A 19,929-nucleotide genomic window follows, 5' to 3' on the forward strand; every position below is an offset into this window, starting at 1 on the left:
TCATGGTGTCAATTCCTTTAGCACTACTACAAATATTACTCAAGTCCATGCCACATCGTGCTGCAGCACTTCCGCATGCTCACAGGGACAGGGCTGAATGAAAGACAATGAATGAGTAGAGTTTAACAAATAGATTTATTTGTTCACAGAAACAGATGGCAGATATTTTGTTTTTCTTATAAAAAATACGTCTAAATGATTAAATCTCTTTAACCACTGTAGGCTGTCAGTTTTATTCCCTTAATGCACAATGAATATAAACTACATTACTGGTCAGTTTCAGACTTAGGCCATTATCAAATACCGAGCGAGGTGGCGCAGTGGTTAGCACACTGGGCTCGCATTCGGGAGGACGACGGTTCAATCCCGTCTCCAGCCATCCTGATTTAGGTTTTCCGTGATTTCCCTAAATCATTTCAGGCAAATGCCGGGATGGTTCCTTTGAAAGGGCACGGCCGATTTCCTTCCCAATCCTTCCCTAACCAGAGCTTGCGCTCCGTCTCTAATGACCTCGTTGTCGACGGGACGTTAAACACTAACCACCACCACCACCACCATTATCAAATGTATAATATTGGTGATGTGGGTGTCACATTTACAACTTGTTTGTCACATGTTAGGTGGGGAGAGATACATCTCCACATAATATGCAACAAACATTTGTGCTGATGGGATTGAAACCCTACTATGACCATACTATTCATTTGGATGATAGAGAGTGTGCATGAGTGTGCGTGTGAGTGTGTGCATGTGAGTGTGTGTGTGTGTGTGTGTGTGTGTGTGTGTGTGAGAGAGAGAGAGAGAGACTGCGTGTACTTTATTCCTGCATTCCATTGTGAGTGTAAGTCATGTGCTTGAGTTAAACAGTGTTCTGCACGTTTTGTGTATATTATGTGTAGAGCAGGTTAAGATTTGCTGCTGCCAATACCAAAAGAGATCGCATCTAGGTTAGTGTTATGTCTCACAGGAGTGAGCTGTAAATAAATATTCCACACCTAAGTTTAGCTAAAAATGCAAAAGTCGTTCAGCTGTGTTGATTATTCTGTGCTTTTGGAATATTAAAACATCAGCTGTTTGTACCTGTAATTTATTTTTGTCACATGGTTTTGTTTTTATGCATTATTGCATGAAACAAATGAAATAGTGGAACATATTTTTTATAAAAAAATTGTTTGTCATCTATTTTGGTGAGCAAATAAACAGATTTGGAAAACTTTAATTATTTGTCTTCTTTCATTCAACACTATCATATGTATATATGTATATAGACTACAGTTTACAATGCACAGTTACATCTTCATTGAATGTGTCCTTTCTATAAAAATGGACACATTTAAAATTCTTTTACTATAGACAGAGACAACTGCACAAAGTTTTGAATTTTTTTACAATAGGCAGAGACTTTCTACAAGGAGGAATGAATTAAAACTATCAAAATATGAACCCCCATACTTAAACATTACACAAATGGAGTAGTGGACTTCGTGACAGCTCTGCAGAGAGAGTTACATGTGAGATACCAGCTGGCAGCGCAGTGCATGCTGATTGCTGGGCTGTGGTGGCTCAGCACAGACCCATCAGTTACTGCGGGGCAACAGCAGAGGAAGCAGCAGTGGCACGAGATCAGTGAGCCCTCAACGGCGTTTGTTTAAATAAAGATGCAGCCAAGAGTATGCACTGACCATACAACTCTGAGTGAACATGGGGTGCGGCACGTTACTTTTTACCGCCCTGCCAATGTCCAACAATGTTCATCTGTCTAGCTAAAAGCTGTAGTAGAAAATACTAGACCACTACTGTCTACTGCAGGTCGCAACATACATAGAATTATCCGGTAAACGGGATGTGGCTATTACTGAAATAAAAGTTTTAACTTGGCAATGTAAATTTTCAGGTGTATTTTTACGATAAAGATCACAGTTAATACTGCCAAGTCCGTACCAATGGCTACACAATGTAGATTTCCCACGCACACCACAATCACACTCGTAGCCAGTTTATGGTATTTACACCCTTTACCGAAGTTAATAGAGTTCACTGGATCGTTTAGTTATGAAAATACTCGCTCAAATGTTGTGCACTCTGCTCTACACGTAATACCTGTTCCACTCTTAGATCGCACAACACGCCACGCGGTTTTAACTAACAGTCAAAAGCAATAATTTTCATATTCCGTCCGAAATTCCACACGACTTCCACTATACCGTTCACTTAAATACGCTTTGTACTACTTCACGATCTCGTAATTAGCATTTTTCCGCGATTTCACAGTACTTTCGTGGGAGCTGCTTTCAATGAGATGTTACTAGTTCGAACCCTCAGCCCCGACTGACTTAGATCAAATCAAATGCTTTGTTCCCAGCATAGACTGGCGCGAGCCTGCATTTTTCCGATTGGCTGATATCACAAACAGCAAATCAGGTTGCAGTATTATCCCGCACTAACCTGCGATTTACTTCAAGGACCAATCTAGTAAAACATTTCTTTCTGTGACAATTACTAAGTAAATAAATTTAGAAAAGTATCAAATATAAAAATACTCCTTCTGAAATTACCGATTAATTTGTGTTCTACTCAAGATTTATTAGTACCATAAACTGACTACACATTTAATTATAATAAATCCCCTGTTTAGTTTAACTGGTACTTCATGAATAAACAAAACAATTTTCATTTACTTCTGTTCTTCTTCATTCATACAACACTCACACTGCTAATTACTACACATATAAAACAATTATAATTATGCAAATACATTAAATATTAGTCAAACATAACTTTACAACATTGGTTTGACTACGACTGCTAGCACTGTCCGTCAACTGCTGACCTCTGCCGCCTACTAGTACAACTACGTGCAGCTCTGTAACTCAGGTCCACGTCAGCTGGTGACATCTGTCGATGACTCATGCCTATAACGATATCGTCCTAACAAGTGACAGGAGCGATGCGAAGGCGCTACGCCTCAAACAGCAGCTTGTAGCAGGATTGCAGAAGTATTGCAAGTCTGGGTCAGTAAGCTGGTATTCTACACTGTTATACAAATAGCCGAACAGGTGTAAGCTGGATTGTGTCATGAGAGCCAGGACCAGTGTTCCAGCTCTGGCCCAGTATGCCAGAAGTCCTCTTGAACCTTTCTTTTATTTCCGTCATTGCTTCTTTGATGTATAGCTTGAACAGTAGGGACACAAGAATAAATCCCTGTCTTACACTCTTTTTAATATAGGCACTCGTTCTTGGGCCTCCACTCTTACTGTTCCCTCATAGTTCGGTGTACATATTGTATATTACCTGTCTTTCCCTATAGCTTGCCCCTCTTTTTCTCGGTATTTCAAATGTCTTGCATCACTTGACATTGTTGAACGCATTTTCCAGGTCGATAAATCCTATGAAAGTGTCTCGATTTTTCTTCAGTCTTGCTTCCATTATCAACTGCAACATCAGAACTGCCTCTCTGGTACCTTTACGTTTCCTAAAGTCAAACTGATCGTTATCTAGCAATTCTAAATTTTGTTTTCCGTTCTTCTGTATATTAATCTTGTCAGCAATTTGGTTGTATGAGCTGTTAAGCTGATTGTGGGATAATTGTCACACTCATCTGCTCTTGTAATCTTTGGAATTGTGTGCGTGATGTTTTTTCCGAAAGTCTGATGGTATATCGCCAGTCTCATACAGCCTATACGCCAGTGTGAACAGTTGTTTTGTTGCCATTTGCCCCAGTGATTTTAGAAGTTACAATGGAATGTTATCTATCCCTTCTGCCTTATTTGATCTTAAGTCTTCCAAAGCCTTTTTAAATGCTGACTCTGGAACTGGCTCTCCTGTCTCTTCCCTATGGCCACCTGTTTGTTCTATCACATCATCAGACAAGTGATGATACAACTGCTTTAATCCCTGACAATATCCAACAATTGCAGCGTTCAAGACACGCAGTTGGGCAAATGCAGGACTCCATTTGAAATGATAACTCAATAATATCTTGCAGTCGAGCTGTACACTGCCTGATTTAAGTCCAAACAGATACCTCAGTTCCACATTAACATAAACTGTGATCATTCAGTCTATATTGTTTAACTTTTGGTAACGTTTGTACAATTAATTAAAGTATAGGTTGAATAGTTAAATATTACCAAAACTGATAAAAGGTTGTTTCCCTTCTACAACAGATTGTAAGCAACACCAAAAGATTTAAATTTTATGACTGATAATTTATTCATCTTGTTAAAACACTTAGAAAATTGAAATGGTGGCCCTACATTCAAGCTTGAAGTAAAAATAACAATAACAAATTGATTGCATATGAATGTATCCAGTTGATAGCAGATTCGCCTTAAGAAGTGAAAGATATGTGGTTTGTGAAATACCAAATCAAATTTTGCTAAACAGTTTATAACGTAATCGCCAGTTCACAATAATTAAAGTTTAATATAGCAATTAATATATCTAAATGCACATAATCACGTTTATATTCTATGAGACTAATCAGCAACAATCGTAAAATGGTGTCAAAATAACTCAATGTCCAACACTGCATATCGCCAGTCACTCACAAAACGTTAGAGTCCCACTGCCTCACAAGTTCTGAGTTCAACTTAGTCTGTAAATTTTCCAAGTTTGAACGAAAGTTGAAGTATACACTTACCCAATTCTCGCACAAAAACTATCACTTTACAAGTTTTGAACCATGGTAACATGTTTCCAAAATACATGTTACCTCAACGACCACCTGTTGCAGGATGATCAGGAGCAATCATTCGAGCATCTTTATAATCCACTGACAAACCCACCAGATTCTACAACGATCACGAATTACACAAAATGGACCACCTTTTAAAATATATACAATTCACGAATACAACATATATGTTAAAAGATGTATCTTTATCAGATGGTCCTTCTTAAACTATACACAATGTCCTAAGTGTAATTGTTTATCCAAAACTAATGAAATATGAAATTTGTGCACACACTCAAAAATAATAACAAGAAAATGTCTTTGATACATGACTGATAATAAAGATAGCTTGCTCAACAGAAGTATCTTTCTGCACTCTCTTCACTAGTGGCATCAGATATTACATTCAAAGCACCTCTTTCAAATGACATAGTGTTCATTTAAGGCCCAATTAAAATTTCATCAATAAAACAAAGAACCACTTAATAAACTATATATATGAATGTGTTTACATAAAAAAGGTCCAAGAAATGTCACTCTACGTTCACTTACTGTGTAAGAGTGGAGAATACGATGTTCTGACACATTTGCACAGTTAAAAATAAACTTCTTCAATAAAGAAGTTAGATACAGAAGAGTGATCTTCACTCATGTTAGCTAGTGTCCTCGGCTATCATTTAATACTTTGATTGCGAAGAGCACTCGAAGCATTCAAGAGTTACTAGGTTATTAAGATATGTTTAATATTATTCAGGGTGTCCCTTTCAAACCTCTCACATCTCAAAGACCAAGAAGTAAAAACTGCAGCAGATATGATAATGATATTGAACCATATGCTAGATCACCTCAAAGAACTGATTTAATAATCATCTGTAAACCATCTGTAGTATGAAGAATATTCAGTCTGTATTCAGTTTCTTGCCATGTTCTTTATAACATCCTCAGTTACTTTTGCAGTAGCAGCAGTGATATGACGTCTTAACGAAGGAATATTGTCCACATTGTTCACATACATAGGATTCTTCGCTAATCCCCACAAGAAGAAATCCAGTGTGGTAATTTCACGGGAATGTGGTGGCCAGGCACCTGTATCCTCCCCATCCATTCCAGCAATTGGGAAATTTTGGTTCCAGGAACTTGCAAACATCTGCTGACCAATGTGGCCAAGCTCCATCTTGTTGAAAGATAATTTTCGGTTGCAAGTCTTGTACCTGAGAGTATACAAATTGCTGCAACATGTCCAGATACACTCACCCATTCACTGTGTTTGAAGAATGGTGCGACAGTCCTGTCGTGTATTAGACATTCGGTTTAGGACTATCACAAACATGTTCAATGATAGTATGCAGATGTTTCAAGCCCCTAATCTGAATATCATCCTGACAATAAACATATTTCTAGGAAGCTAGCATTCATGTCAGTAAACTGCAGCAAATCCATAACACATTGTTATTGGCGTGGTTTGTCATTTGGCTGCAGTTTTTGTAGAATTTGCACTTTGTAAACATACACATGAATACGCTGATGTGCTACACAGTCTTGCACAGGGTAGATAAAGGTGCCTAGATGCCTGGGCTTCTATGAAACACTTGTCTGATGTCCATTGTATCTTTCAAAACACTATGACATGCAATGTCATAATGCTTCAGAGCATTTCTAGTACAGAGAAACTTACAATACTGTTCCCTAATTGTTTTCATTCAGATGAACCACGTCCATACAACCTACAATAATTTCTTTGCACAGTTATTGGTGACCTTTCTTCCGAAAACCACAGTGCTGCTTGTGCACCCTGTTGTGGAACAGCCATTTTCACTTCATTTGATCATTCTGAACTCTGGCAACAATACATGGCCCATCTGATATGAGAATATAATTTTTAGATACTGCAGCATATGGTGCAGTTTCATTATAATATGTGCTGTAATTTTTTTCCTGGGGCTTTGAAATGTGGGAGGTTTGAAAGGGACACTCTGTGTACATTCAGTACAGTGTAGTTTGTATAATACAATTGGTATTAAAGTGTCAATACATGCACCGCAGTCCTGTGATTGGCCTACTGTACTTGAATTTGTGATGCAATGAAACCATGGATTACCACATAATTTCAAAGTATTATTTAATAGTCATAGTCTGCCATTTTGCGAAATCCGCCATGTTTAGTGCCTTCGCCTCCTCCACATGCTGGCTCCCAATCCAACTGCCTTACTGCAACCACAGGGCTAGGGGAAAATCCGCCCCTGAGGCCACTGTTCATTTGCTGGCAGCCCCTAAGTCTTGGCCGGTGCCTACCGTGGCCGCTTGCCTCACCTCGAACCCCTCAGCTATACAGATACGATACATAATTTCAATAATTTTACCCAGATTACAGCTCACCAGCATATGTTTCATCTTACAAATTGTTCATTGAAATATCTTGCTACTGAATTACCACATGAATTACTGTTTACATCTCCACTTCTACAGTGTAGTCTATATTCGCAGTATCTACTAACTGAAGGGCCATATTCAAATACAGAGATATGTGAAAAGGCAGAATATAGAACTGCGGTCAGCAACACCTTTATAAAACAACAAGTGTCTGTCGCTGTTGTTACATCGGTTACTGCTGCTGCAATGGCAGGTTATCAAGATTTAAGTGAATTTGAACATTATGTTATAGTCGGCTCCTAAGGTGTGGTACTTCACAATACAGTGTACATCTGCTGGAGCCATTAAGGTTCTGCTGAGCTATTTTTCGACAATCTACATAACCTGTCACCCTACTGTCTGCCCCGTTACCAAGTTTTTTGTAGAGCGTTTTTTGTAGCCCATTTAAGGCCAACTGCTGGAAGTGGACCCTTAGTAGCGACAACTGTCAGCACAGCAAGGTCGGGCGTCATGTCTTCCTGCAACATGGAAGATATGAATTCCTAAAGGAAGGCAACATCACGTTCACCTGTGTCTAGTGGGACTACTGCCAGATACAGAGAGACACACTGAGTGGAAGGATTTCAATTCATGCAGGTTACAGTCAAAACGACACAGCTCTTGCCTTCCTACAGATGTGGATCACATGTTTTGGCTGCCCCAAATTGATAACCAATGAGAAGGGCCTTCAGTTTGAGTCCCACCTATTCACTGAGATTTGCAAATTGTGCGTGTCCAATGGTTTAGAACTATGGCAACCACGCTGAAAATAAAGGACTCATAGAACGTTGGTACCACACTCTTAAGGCTATTCTCATGTTCCATTCCAAGTAGTAGACAGAAGCCCTGCTATGGGTATTTCTCGGTATCTGTATTGCTTAGAAAAATCACGTGACCCGAACGCGGTAGTGGCGTCCTCATTTTAGTTGCTCATGTACAAACAGCTGACTCAGAAGCTTTCGCGCCCCAGATATGCGGCGGTTTCCAGACTATACGCCATGATTTATCTGTGCAGACGTGATTTCCACCAAAATATCTGAGCAATTTTGCTCGAACCCGCGGCTCCAATTTCCAGATTTGTGCAGATCTAATACGTTTTGCCTGCCTATATGTGCTCTATCGATTTTTTGGACGAAAAATAAATAAATAACTAAAATGGACCGAAAATGTGGAAAAGCAACAATTACAGTGAAAAAATTGTTTTTCTGTGAAAATATTAAACCCAGTTCATTCTTCAGATTGTTGGTCTACAGAAGTGGTGTATCTTTGGTTGTTCAGTGATGTACTATCATTGCGATCTATCTTTGTTACGCACGCCTGCTGAGACAGTTGAGTCTTTGCTGTGTAACTTAACCACAAAAAAGGAGTGAAACATGTTTGGGGCAGGAGCGGCACCGATCTTAGTTCTAAGTAAGCATTTTTATTGCAGTACTTCAAAATTTTTTGTTTATTGTTCTGTATTAACTCATTGTTGTGATCCGCAGGCCAAAATACGAAGAGGGATGCCGGCAGAAAGGTTCAGGTGGAGAACATAGGAGCTGGAAAGGTAAAAAGACAAGACACCACGAGGATGTTATGATACTTTAGAAGTGATACATTGTGTTTCATGAAATTATGTATGTTCAGACACGATGACGAGTTTTTCTCACCTGTTGCTGTTTAACGAGAACTAACTGAAGAATCAAACAAGTCATGCTCGTAGTAGGGAGAGTGTGATCATATAGTTACCTGCGCGAGGAATATAGTGGTGTATCAAATATCCGACGCTTTGAATTACGCCTCTCAGTCCGCGTTTTGTGAAATATCCACAGGTGAAGAAGTCAGTGTAGACTGCGATATTGTTTCATACGATCCTTACAACTTTCTGTGCTTGTGAGTTGTGTTAACGGCTTTGATTTCACGCAACACCCAATAATGTAACATCTCGGCACGCAGTGTGAGATCGCCCATGATTCGCAATATAAAACTATCCGTTTATGCAGTAAAGGCGCTGGAAGTTTCTATGTTTGACACACCCATTTTAGCTGTCAGATAATTCATCTTCCATTGAACTTAATCCACAGTTTATGATGCAAGTCTGGGCTCATTTTCGTCGGAACTCACTTAAGTGAAGTCAGACCTAAGTCGATGATAAGGAACCTCATAGAATGTGTGTGTGTATGTGTGTGTGTGTGTGTGTGTGTGTTGATCATCAAAGAGTTACTAACTAATTACGTTTATTTTATTGCAGGCAATAGCTGATGTTATAAGAACATGTCTTGGGCCACAAGCAATGTTGAAAATGTTAATGGATCCAATGGGAGGAATTGTTATGACTAATGATGGCAATGCCATTTTGAGAGAGATAACGGTGCAACATCCAGCTGGCAAGTCTATGATAGAAATAGCACGTACACAGGATGAAGAGGTATTTCTGCTATAGTATCTTATATGTACTACTGGCTTCATAGGCCACATATGTACAGTGTGTAAATTTTCTTCTTTGGAATAAGATCTTTAAGCAAAAATGATAAATTTGTGTTTAAATTATGTAGCATTTGTAACAAGCTTAACTCGTGTTGTGTGGGCTAGGTTTCTGGGTTATACTGTGACTTAAACAAATAATATTTTTAAAAAATATACAGCATTCTGCTACACCAACAAAACCACAGAAATAAAATACTTCCCTTGACCTACATAGGTCTGTCACAGCCGTTGATACCAAAGCACCAACACCTTCAACTTCAAAAAATGCAACCAAAACCTCAAAAACCCAAATACTCCATATTCACTAAATCAATTAAAACACAACCGACCAACCGTAAATATACAGCACATGAAACATCACAATGACTATAGAACGAAACAGAAATTACTTACCAACAAAAGCCTCTGGTATGGCCGCCACCCCACACACACACACACACACACACACACACACACACACACACACACACACACACACACAGAGACCTCATTTTGTTCCCACAAATGTGACACCTAACATTCAGCAATAAGACTGAACACCTGCAGAAACTGTATGACAAGACATCATATCATCGCCCATTTCAGAACATAGTGATGCAGTCATGAGCTTAACTGTCATATCATACTTAACAAAAACGCAATTTAAAAATTAGACTTCTATCCACGCAACAGATAACAAACTAATCAGACTTAACAAAAATGCCAAACACATAAACAAAAATAACCTTAATAATGCGCTACCTAAATTCAAAACCACGTTAGCATGATGACAACCAAAGCTAAAATGAACGCATATCACACATTAAATTCAGCATGTCAACATACACCACCGGAGGGCACCATCAAATACAGCAACATGACATCTACAAACACAACCAACTCAAAGACTCCCTGCTGTAGTGATGTCATATACCGAAACACGATTACGCCACCGTTCAAAGCAGATTGGTGGAATCACACACTTCCATTGACCTGTACATATAAACTATGGCAACATTGATGTAGGCCTAGTACAGTCACACACGTCATAATTGCCAAAGTACCAAGAACCTGGTGGGAATGTGGAGTATTTTGGTGTGAGTTTTCTTATCATTAATATCTTAAAACTTGTTAACAATTTTGAAAATATAAGATTGCTGGAAGGGAGAGGTTTTCAGCAGGGACTAAAATGCAGTTACAGAATATGCAACACATTACAAAAATTGATTGTTGGGACAGAATTGTTGCCGTCCCAAATTCACAAATCACTTTCCTACATAACCCAGACTTAAAGCTACACTACAGAGCATGCCGACATTTCAATCCTCACTCTAGAAAAATTGTACAAATATCAATGTCACTTCTCGTAGAATGGTAGTATTGTGAACATTGTTACACCTCCTGTTTGGCAATCACATTTAGGTTTCCTGCGATTTCACTGTAGCCTATAGTTCAAAGAAAGTTCTTACCTTTGCAAAATATACGGCCCATATCCTTCACCAACTCAGCTTCAACTTGGTGACGCTTTGGCAAGATGGTAAACTCTAATCATCCTTCCTTGTAACAATGGTAGTATAAACATGTCTTTGTTTAGTGACAATGTTTAAGGGCTAATCTTGTTTCTGCCATTTTTGTGATTGAGATCTACAAAATCCGTAGGGTCGACAGAAGCGTCCGATCCCACGCGTCTGCTTTGACCCGTGACGTACGGGTGTTGTCGTGTGTGACGTCATGACGGCGCGGAGTTTGGCTTGTGAGTGTGGCGTGTTTGTAGATGTCTTCGTGTTTTGGTTTGTTGTGCTCTCTGTTAGTACGTTCAGGGTTTTCGTTTGTGTAGTATAATGGGCTCTATTTGATTTTGATCATTATCCAGAATTGTTCGACTGTCGGCTGTGTTTGTAGTGGAATTCGTTTCAGTGAGTTAACGATTTTGTGTGAAGGTTAATTTAGTGTTGTTCGCTGTAGATCGTGTGCTAATTTTAGTAAAATTAATTGGTTATTGTTTTTGTTCAGGAATGGATATGACGGATAAAATTAAGTGCGCAGGTCAAGGGAAGTGTTCGATCCCAATGTGTGGCTGTGTATGTTGATATTGGTATCGGGAGATGTTTTTGTGCTATATAGGCCAAGGGAAGTGTTTGATCTTAATTTATGGGATCGGGAGCTGCTGTTGAACTATATAGGTCAAGGGAAGTGTCCGATTCCAGATGATATTGTGTTTAGTGGTATTTGGGGAAGTTGTGATGTCGGTTTTTTTGTCATTTTGTATGGTTTTGTATGGGGGTGGGTGTCTAAATTTGTTTATATTTAGTTTGCCCCCACCCAAAAATACCCCATTTCCCGCACTTGTGCCGTTAATATCATCAGGCTTTTTGTGGAAGTGTGTGTGTGTGTTTTTCAATGTATTTTCGTCCTCATAATGTGTACGTACCGACTTTATATGCGCCATGTTGGAATCGTGGCTAATGGTCGTTTCCGCCATATTTGTGACGTCATGGGTCAAAGCAGACGGGCGGGATCGGACGCTTCCGTATTTCCAATCTGTAATTACTCATGATTTACTAATTATTTCATTGTTTTAATGACTGTGATGAACATTCCCTTCGAAAATGGCCTGTATTGTGTATCAAATCTCGTTTCACTTTCCAAATTTATCTTTTTAGGGTTTTGGTCGAAAAAACTGGTTGGGCAAGCTACCAGAATATCGTCATTCAGTTATAAGTGGCTCTGTAAAGTACCTGTTTCCAACAGATTGGTAGTAAGTGATTTTACCCATACACCTCAGTTGTCCAATGCTGCACGTCAATTCGGATGAGGTTATTGGATGCAATGAGCGAGAGTAAGAAGTAATAATTTAAGGAAGCAACTGGAGGTTAGGAAGTGTTGGGGAAACAGATTAGGAATTTTGGCACAGTGAGAAGACCTGGCTCAGACGGGAGATGTGTGTGTGGCTCATAATGATGTGGAAAAGTGAAAGCAAGGGGGAACAAGATAGACAAGTGAAAATAGGAGGTTGTGGGGTGGGTGTAGCTTTAACAGATGGATTGAATAAGAGTGAAGTGGTGAGGAGGGGAGAATGGAAGGATGGATGTGTGTGTGGTGAAGATTGAGAGACAGAGCTCAGGAGGATTGCAGTACAGAAGGGTATGATGTAAGGAAAATTCCCATCTACATATGTCAGAGAAGCAGGTAAATGGGACAGAGGAGCCATATGGAAAGAAACATGTTGTACTTAACCTCATGCTCTGTCATTGATTGGTTGAATTTCCTTGTGGTCAGGCAGTAGTGGTGGCTACTCATTTGCTGGACAGCTGCTTGGTGCTTGTGCCCACATAAAAGCCTGTACAGAAGTTACAGCAGAGTTGATATGGTGCTACTGCTTTCGCATGTGGCTCTGTTGCTAACAGGCTATGATATCTGGGTAGTTGCTCGGGATACATCACACACTTTTGGGTCTTCCATGGAGGTACTGCCCCAGTAGCAAGGTGTTTTGTGTAGGCATGGCATAAGGACGGCACATGGTGTTCCGCAGATTGGGTGACTACAAAATATTAATTTTGAGAGATGGAAAGGATTTTGGGTACAATGTTTTTCATTTCAGGGGCAATGAGAGGTAGTAAACTCCCAGCAAAACATGTAGTTAATTTATTACAAATCAGAGTGATATTGGGTAATAGTGGGTACTCTTTTGCCGCTGTATTTTGGGAGTGACTGGAAAGTCTCAGATATTTGTCGATATGGCACAGTAGACATGTTTGTGGACTAGGTTTTGAGGGTAGTGCTACTCTGTGAAGGCTCAGTGGGGCCTTGGGCATACTGATCAAGGTATTGCTCATCACCGCATAAGTGCTATCCATGGGCGGCTAGACTTTATGAGAAAACCTTTTTGGTGTTGAAGGGTCAGCAGCTATCAAAGTGGCGGAGGTTTTCGTGGATCCTTTGGAGAAGTTGTCAGTCTCCAAGAGTGTGGCATATTGAATTAAAAACCACCTGAATTGGATATGTTAGAAGCTGTGGAAGGTTTCTCCCAGATATCCAGTAAACATGTTGATATATGAGTGTGTGAGATGAATGCCCATGGGCATCCCGCATATCTGTTTATATGTCTTCCCTTCAAAGAAGAAGAAGTTGGAAGAGGAGATGTATTAGAAAGGCTAATGTATGGGTGGAAGTGGTGGGACAGTATGGCTGGAAACTTCATGCAAGTAAGTCTGAATGGTGGTGACACCAAGGAATAATATAAGAGTAGTGATGGATGTAAGTATTAGAGAGAAGTGTGCTGTTCAAGACTTTCCTGACATGATAAATACTTCATTGGTTCATGGTGTCTTATCAGATAATGTTGTGGAAGCCACACAATATTTCATGAAGTACTTACTGATGTGTTGCTGCAGTGGCTTGCCAATATATATGCTGACTCGCTAGAAACATGCAAGCACTAAGGGGTGGGGCTATAACGTCATTTTAGACAAATCATAGAACACGGTGACATCCAGTAGCCCTCCTTCGGCTGGGGAAACAGCCCCAGTCTTCGCATTCACAATGAGGGAAAAGTGCGGCAGTGTGTTGGTGCCCAGTTCAAGTGTGCGGACTTTTGATTCTCTGTCTGTGGTGACTCAAACTCTTTCGTATCCGGCCAACGATGCCTTAGTACCGTCAATGTTGGTTCCTATGCCTTGCTGAGTTGAAATCCTGTGTGTCTATTGATCAGGTTGTCACGTTTTCGGATTTAGATTGCTTCTTTAATGATGAAGTCCCAGTACGTGGAAGCGGATAAAAGAATCTTTGTCTCTTCGTTATTCATGCTTTGTCCTGTGTCAATTTCTACATCTACATGGATACTCTGCAAATCACATTTAAGTGCCTGGCAGAGGGTTCATCGAACCACCTTCACAATTCTCTATTGTTCCAATCTCGTATAGGGCATGGAAAAACAAACGCCTATATCTTTCCATGCAAGCTCTGATTTCCCTTATTTTATTATGAAGATCATTTCTCCCTATGTAAGTCAGTGCCAACAAAATATTTTCACATTCGGAGGAAAAATTTTGTGATTGAAATTTCGTGAGAAGACTCCTCCGCAGCAAATAATGCCTTTCTTTTAATGATGTCCACTCCCAAATCCTACATCATTTCAGTGACACTCTGTCCCCTATTTTGTGGTAATATAAAACGGCTGCCCTTCTTTGAACTTTTCAATATACCCCGTCAATCCAATCTGGTAAGGATTCCACACTGCGCAGCAGTTTTTTACCGTATGTTGGTGGCGTGTCCTTTAAGATTGGCAGGCTGTTCAAAAAACGTCAAATGAAATGTGTGTTCTGCCTCCAGCACAAGTGTAAACTGTGCTGAGTTTTGTAAGTAAAACCGAGGTCTAAAGAGACTGGGGATATATTAAATCCCGTGCCAGTGTGGGAAATCATACACTGGCCAGATGTGTGGCACTGTTACGGATAGATGCCAGCCAGAAAAGTCTGCTGTGGCTGAATGCTGTCTTGACACAGGACACAGCGTAAACTAAGGAGAGACAGAGATCATTTCATCCGCTTCCATGTACTAGGCGTCATCATTAAAGAAGCAGTCGAAATCTGTATAGGTAACGACCTGCTCCATAGAGACACAGGATTTTAACTCGGCAAGGCATGGGAACTAGTATTGGTGGTACTAAGACATTGTCGGCTGCAGACAAAGGAAACAGAGTCAACACAGACAGAGAATCAAAGTCCACACACTTAAGCTGGGTGCCAGCGCACTGCCCGCTCGCATGCTGGGCAGCTATTTGTGTCTGCACTTTTCCTGCATCGCAAGTGCAAAGGCTATGGCCCGCTTCACCAACAGGGGGCACTGTATGTTGCTGTGCTCTATGATTCATCTACGATGACTTTATAGCCACACCCCTTGGCGCCTGCACCTTTCTAGTGAGTCAGCATGTATATTGGCAAGCCATTGCAGCAACACGTCAGTAAGCACCTGAAGATGATGATCAGCTGTCCCATTGAAATATTGTGCTGCTTCAACATTATATGACGCAACACCAGTGAACCAATGGAGCAAGTACCTTAGGAGCACAGTAGAAGACAGGAGGGGTAATGGTTAAGGGATTAGTGAAAGGAGGAGGTAAGCCCTTGGATTCCACCAGAATGTTAGGAGCCTGTTATGGAGTAAAGATGTGCCACCCTCACATATGCATAAGAAACATTCTAATGAAGTGCAGGTAGACAGGATGTGGCCTTGAGAGATAAAATTTCAAAGCAGCAGCATTGGACTTACTATGAAGGATAGAACAAGTAATGAGGTGCTGTGAGAAATAGTGAAAGAGAAGCCTTTGTAAGAGCGCATAGAAAAGACAAACTGAGGTGGTACGGGCTTGTGAAAAGAACAGGAGTTGGTTGGATATGATGTTAGACATCAGAGCTTGTAAAGACCAAGAGATAGTATTGTTGGACTGAAGGAATGTTGGAAGAAGAGAGGAGGAGACAGGAACAAAGTGAAAAGAGAAATTAGATGGGAGTACAGAAAAACTTGGATGGTCTCACATTCCAGACAGACACACCGAGGGACTGCAAAATGTAAATGATGACAATGACGACTCACACTTCCCCCCGCCCCCCTCACGTGCAGCTTCATGCCCTTCTTGGGCCGCTTCAGTAGTATTGTCATCCAGTTTGTCTCAATAGGGCGAGTTTGAAATGAGTGACGACATGATGCCTGTCATTTCAGCCTGTCCTAGGGGTGACATATTCAGTGTCCAGAAATGTCATAGTATGCCGTCATAAAACAAGTTCCATAATTTTTCAACAGATTGACATCAGAGATACATGGCTATACTTTTTTTTTTATCTGTCTATTCTGTGACCCTTCTTGAAAACAGGAAAGACCTGCACTATTTTCCAGTCCTAGGAATTCTTTGCTCCTCAGTTACCTACGGCACACTGCTGCTTATTTCACGTCAGATAAAAAAAATATGAGGATTTTCTGGCAAGGCAGCAGATATAGAATTTGACTTTGGAATTCAATGAACACTTCATAAGATGGACTCTCTTTGCTTTTACAGCATCTTTAACATAGCTGTCGAACCACAGTGGGCCTTTCCCATCCGTCACACCTTCACTCAGCTCCTACCTGTCAAGCCTATTGTACAGTACTCTTGTACCTTGTCCCGTTTGCTTCACATTTTCACTGCTGAATGTGAGTTTTACATGTTGAACCTTCAGGTAATCAGCAATGTGTTTTTTTGTCACTTGCTATGCAGAAATAGCGTCTTATTTTTCTGTACAATCCTATTCATAGCTGTATTCAGTGATGCTTTATGACACTGATCCCATTTCTGTGCTAATGAACATTCAGGCTGTTGGTGACATGGAGATCTTATGTTATATTCATAATGCTGTTAAGGTAACATCTGGTTTCAGCCACTTTTCTGTCCCTAGTGCTAGGGGGCATTATTACTGTTCACAAGTGAGACTAGTTCAGGGACCTTTCCATACATGCTCCTCCAGTTAACTGAATACCATGTTAACACTTAATTTCTCCTATATGCCATGACAAATTCTGCTCTAACTAATGCTGATTGTATTCTTCCTGCCTGAAATCAGAACCTATATTATAAGGCCTTTGGAGGGATTTCTCTGTATTATTTCCAAAATTAGCGATAACACTTTGCAATAAAGATTTTAGTTAGAAGTAGAAAACAAGTTCCTTTAAACAATTTATTATGGCTGTGAATCATTGCATCAGTAAGATTATAAAATTGTTTGGAAATACTGTTGTACAGTAGCAATTTCAGCTCCATTCTCCCAATGGGATGGCAGCACCTTGTGAAAGCAGTCTTGTGCAATACATCTCCCTCCCCCTGTTTGCCTTGTGGGATAATCACTATGATCATAAAATTATTCCAGTAAATTATTATGAACAATGTCCTTCGAGAAATCATCCGAGTGAGTGACAGTTCTTCTTCCACTAGTATCTTTCCTCAGAAATGAAAATTGTACTTCAGGATCACAAGTTTACATTCTCTGTACTGTTGCACATATTCTCTGCAATGTTCTGAGTGAAACCCCCTCACACCTGTTTTGTTACAATCTGCAATGCTCATAAGATTTAATCACTGGTAGAATTGCCTTTAAAGTTCCAAAGACATTTGTTTGTCTTGTATATGACTCCATTTGCTTGGCTCCATGTGTGTTATAACTTGAATCATATTAACACACAAACAAAAGAGTAGCAGCAATATGCGTTGAAAATCAACTCTCTTTAAAAACGTAAAAACATACAACACTTCCATACAATGAATGATCAATAGCAGAGAAGTTTCGAAATCGTGTCAGTGGTAGCATGAAGTGCAGTGTTGTCACATGGAACTTTTCAGTGTTAGATGCATTTGTAGCAGTTGCTTTGTATGATGCTATCTGGTTGGCAGCTGTAATGGAAATGACAATATAGCAACAGTGTGTGCTAAAAGTCATGTACCAAGCTGGTCTAGGCCAAAGGCTTCTCATTGCCAATTACAAATGAAGGGAAGGCAGTGGGTGGGCTGTCTGATATTTACCTCAAAATTACCAGTTTCACTGCTGTGTAGAGCAGAAAGTTTTGAATCCAGTCACATAACTAGTTTAATATTCTGTAAGCTCATATTTTGCTCACTAAGTAACACTGTGAAACTGTATTGGATACCTTTCACAAGTCAAGAAATGTATTGTCAAACTATTTGATGTTATGTATGGTCATCTGAAGAGAGCAAACTGACAGTCACAAGAACTTTGTTGGCAGAATCGGTGTTGATTCCTGTAGAGGAGACTTTGTCTCCATAAAGATCATTGCTGTAACTACCAAATTTGTGTGTGTGTGTGTGTGTGTGTGTGTGTGTGTGTGTGTGTGTGTGTGTGTCACTTCATAGTTTGCGCATGAAGTTTGTGCTTAGTTCAGCCACCTGGCCTGCTAGAATGAAAGCAGTTGCATGCACAGCCTGCCGGCTGTGCCCCCAGTTAGAAGTAATGACTATATAGGTCGAAACGCAAGGCTCTGTCAGCCACTTGTGTGTTGTCTGTTGTTTGTACTTTGTCTCTCATGTGTTTATGCTTTTTCATGTAATAAATTTACAGTGTTCTTGGATTAGAGCAATCAAGATATGTGAACAATCAGATGACACTTCTTGAAAACAGGTTTTACATGGGTCTTTTCCAGTTGCTTGGTTCCCTTTGTTTCTCCAGCAGCTTACAAGAAACTCCAGCCAGAAGGACTTCAAATTCTCTCGCTTAAGCTGTATAAAATCATGTAGGTGTCTCAGCAATGTAGGAAAAGATAGATTGCTACTTACCATAAAGCTGACATGTTAAGTTCAGGGTGTATATTCCCGGGAGATCCGGGAAAAACCCGGGAATATTTTCATCCGGGAGAATTGTTTAGAATTCCGGGAATTTTTCATTGTTTTAGTTTTCAGTTAATTTTTTTTTATTTTGACTGGTAAGAACCAATACTCTAACAAAGGATATTATTGTATCCCACTACTGCAGAATAATACTACAGCAACAAAACGTGAATGGGAGGGGAAAAAAGAAAAAGAAACTTGAGTTGCAAAGGAAATCCGCCGTATACAACAACAAAACAGTGCTCATACAAGTGTCTGCCAACAGTAAAGTGTTTCAAAGGCTTTAGGAACACTATGCAATGCTTTATAACAACAAATTGCCTCTGATGAGTGTGACATGACAACTGTTTAAATTAGATTCATTTGAACAGTTGCGGGCGGGCTCGTGCGCATGCGCAGTTGAGTCACGTATGAGTAGTACTTCTCCCACTTCTAGTTATGGAAGTGTGGCTGGGCGCCACTACTTAATATTGCCCCGGTTCGGAAATATCGTAGATACGGGGCTGATACATAGAGCAGTCCGAGTTGTAGTGGGGAGGTAGGTCGTCTCCACGTGACCTGTGTTTACGTTCAGTGATTTTGTTGTTTCCTCTTCGTTTATTGCTCTCACGTTAAATGATAACAAAACGTATTTTTGTGGCCGGGAGCTATCAAATGAATTAAAATACGTTCGCATAATTACGGCAGGCTAAAATATGTTAATAGTTTCAGATTTTATTTCCACCTTTGACAGTCAAGCATTAATCACCTTACAGAACAATGAAGTTATTTTTGTCTGTTTGCTAAAGAGATTTGGCTTTTATTAATCCTTTCTACTGAGGCAGTCAATTTATTTGAAACGAAGCGTTTAATTTCACACTATTGGCTAGTTTCAACAGTTCGCTGCATTTCAAGTGCACATATGGCATTATGCTATATTAAAGAACCAAACATGAGTACTGATACTCCAAGGAAATTTACATACAGATGTGCATTTTAAGCCGAATTATGCGAAATCCCAACACTCTTGAAGTATCCTTTGATGTCTTGTTTC

The 19,929-nt window shown here is 40.0% G+C and overlaps 1 protein-coding gene across 1 annotated transcript in view; it reads left to right on the forward strand.

Moving 5' to 3' along the window:
- The first annotated feature begins 8,361 nt into the window (after positions 1–8,361).
- The window catches only part of LOC124621990 (T-complex protein 1 subunit gamma), a 67,506-nt gene continuing 55,938 nt past the window's right edge, over positions 8,362–19,929 (forward strand). The window contains exons 1-3 of the mRNA XM_047147532.1: positions 8,362–8,494; positions 8,569–8,630; positions 9,315–9,491. Coding sequence (XP_047003488.1) covers positions 8,458–8,494; positions 8,569–8,630; positions 9,315–9,491 — 276 coding nt within the window. The 5' untranslated portion in view covers positions 8,362–8,457. The remainder of the gene's footprint in view (positions 8,495–8,568; positions 8,631–9,314; positions 9,492–19,929) is intronic.

The sequence above is a fragment of the Schistocerca americana genome, chromosome 7 (genome assembly GCF_021461395.2).
Source record: "Schistocerca americana isolate TAMUIC-IGC-003095 chromosome 7, iqSchAmer2.1, whole genome shotgun sequence".
NCBI lineage: Eukaryota > Metazoa > Arthropoda > Insecta > Orthoptera > Acrididae > Schistocerca > Schistocerca americana.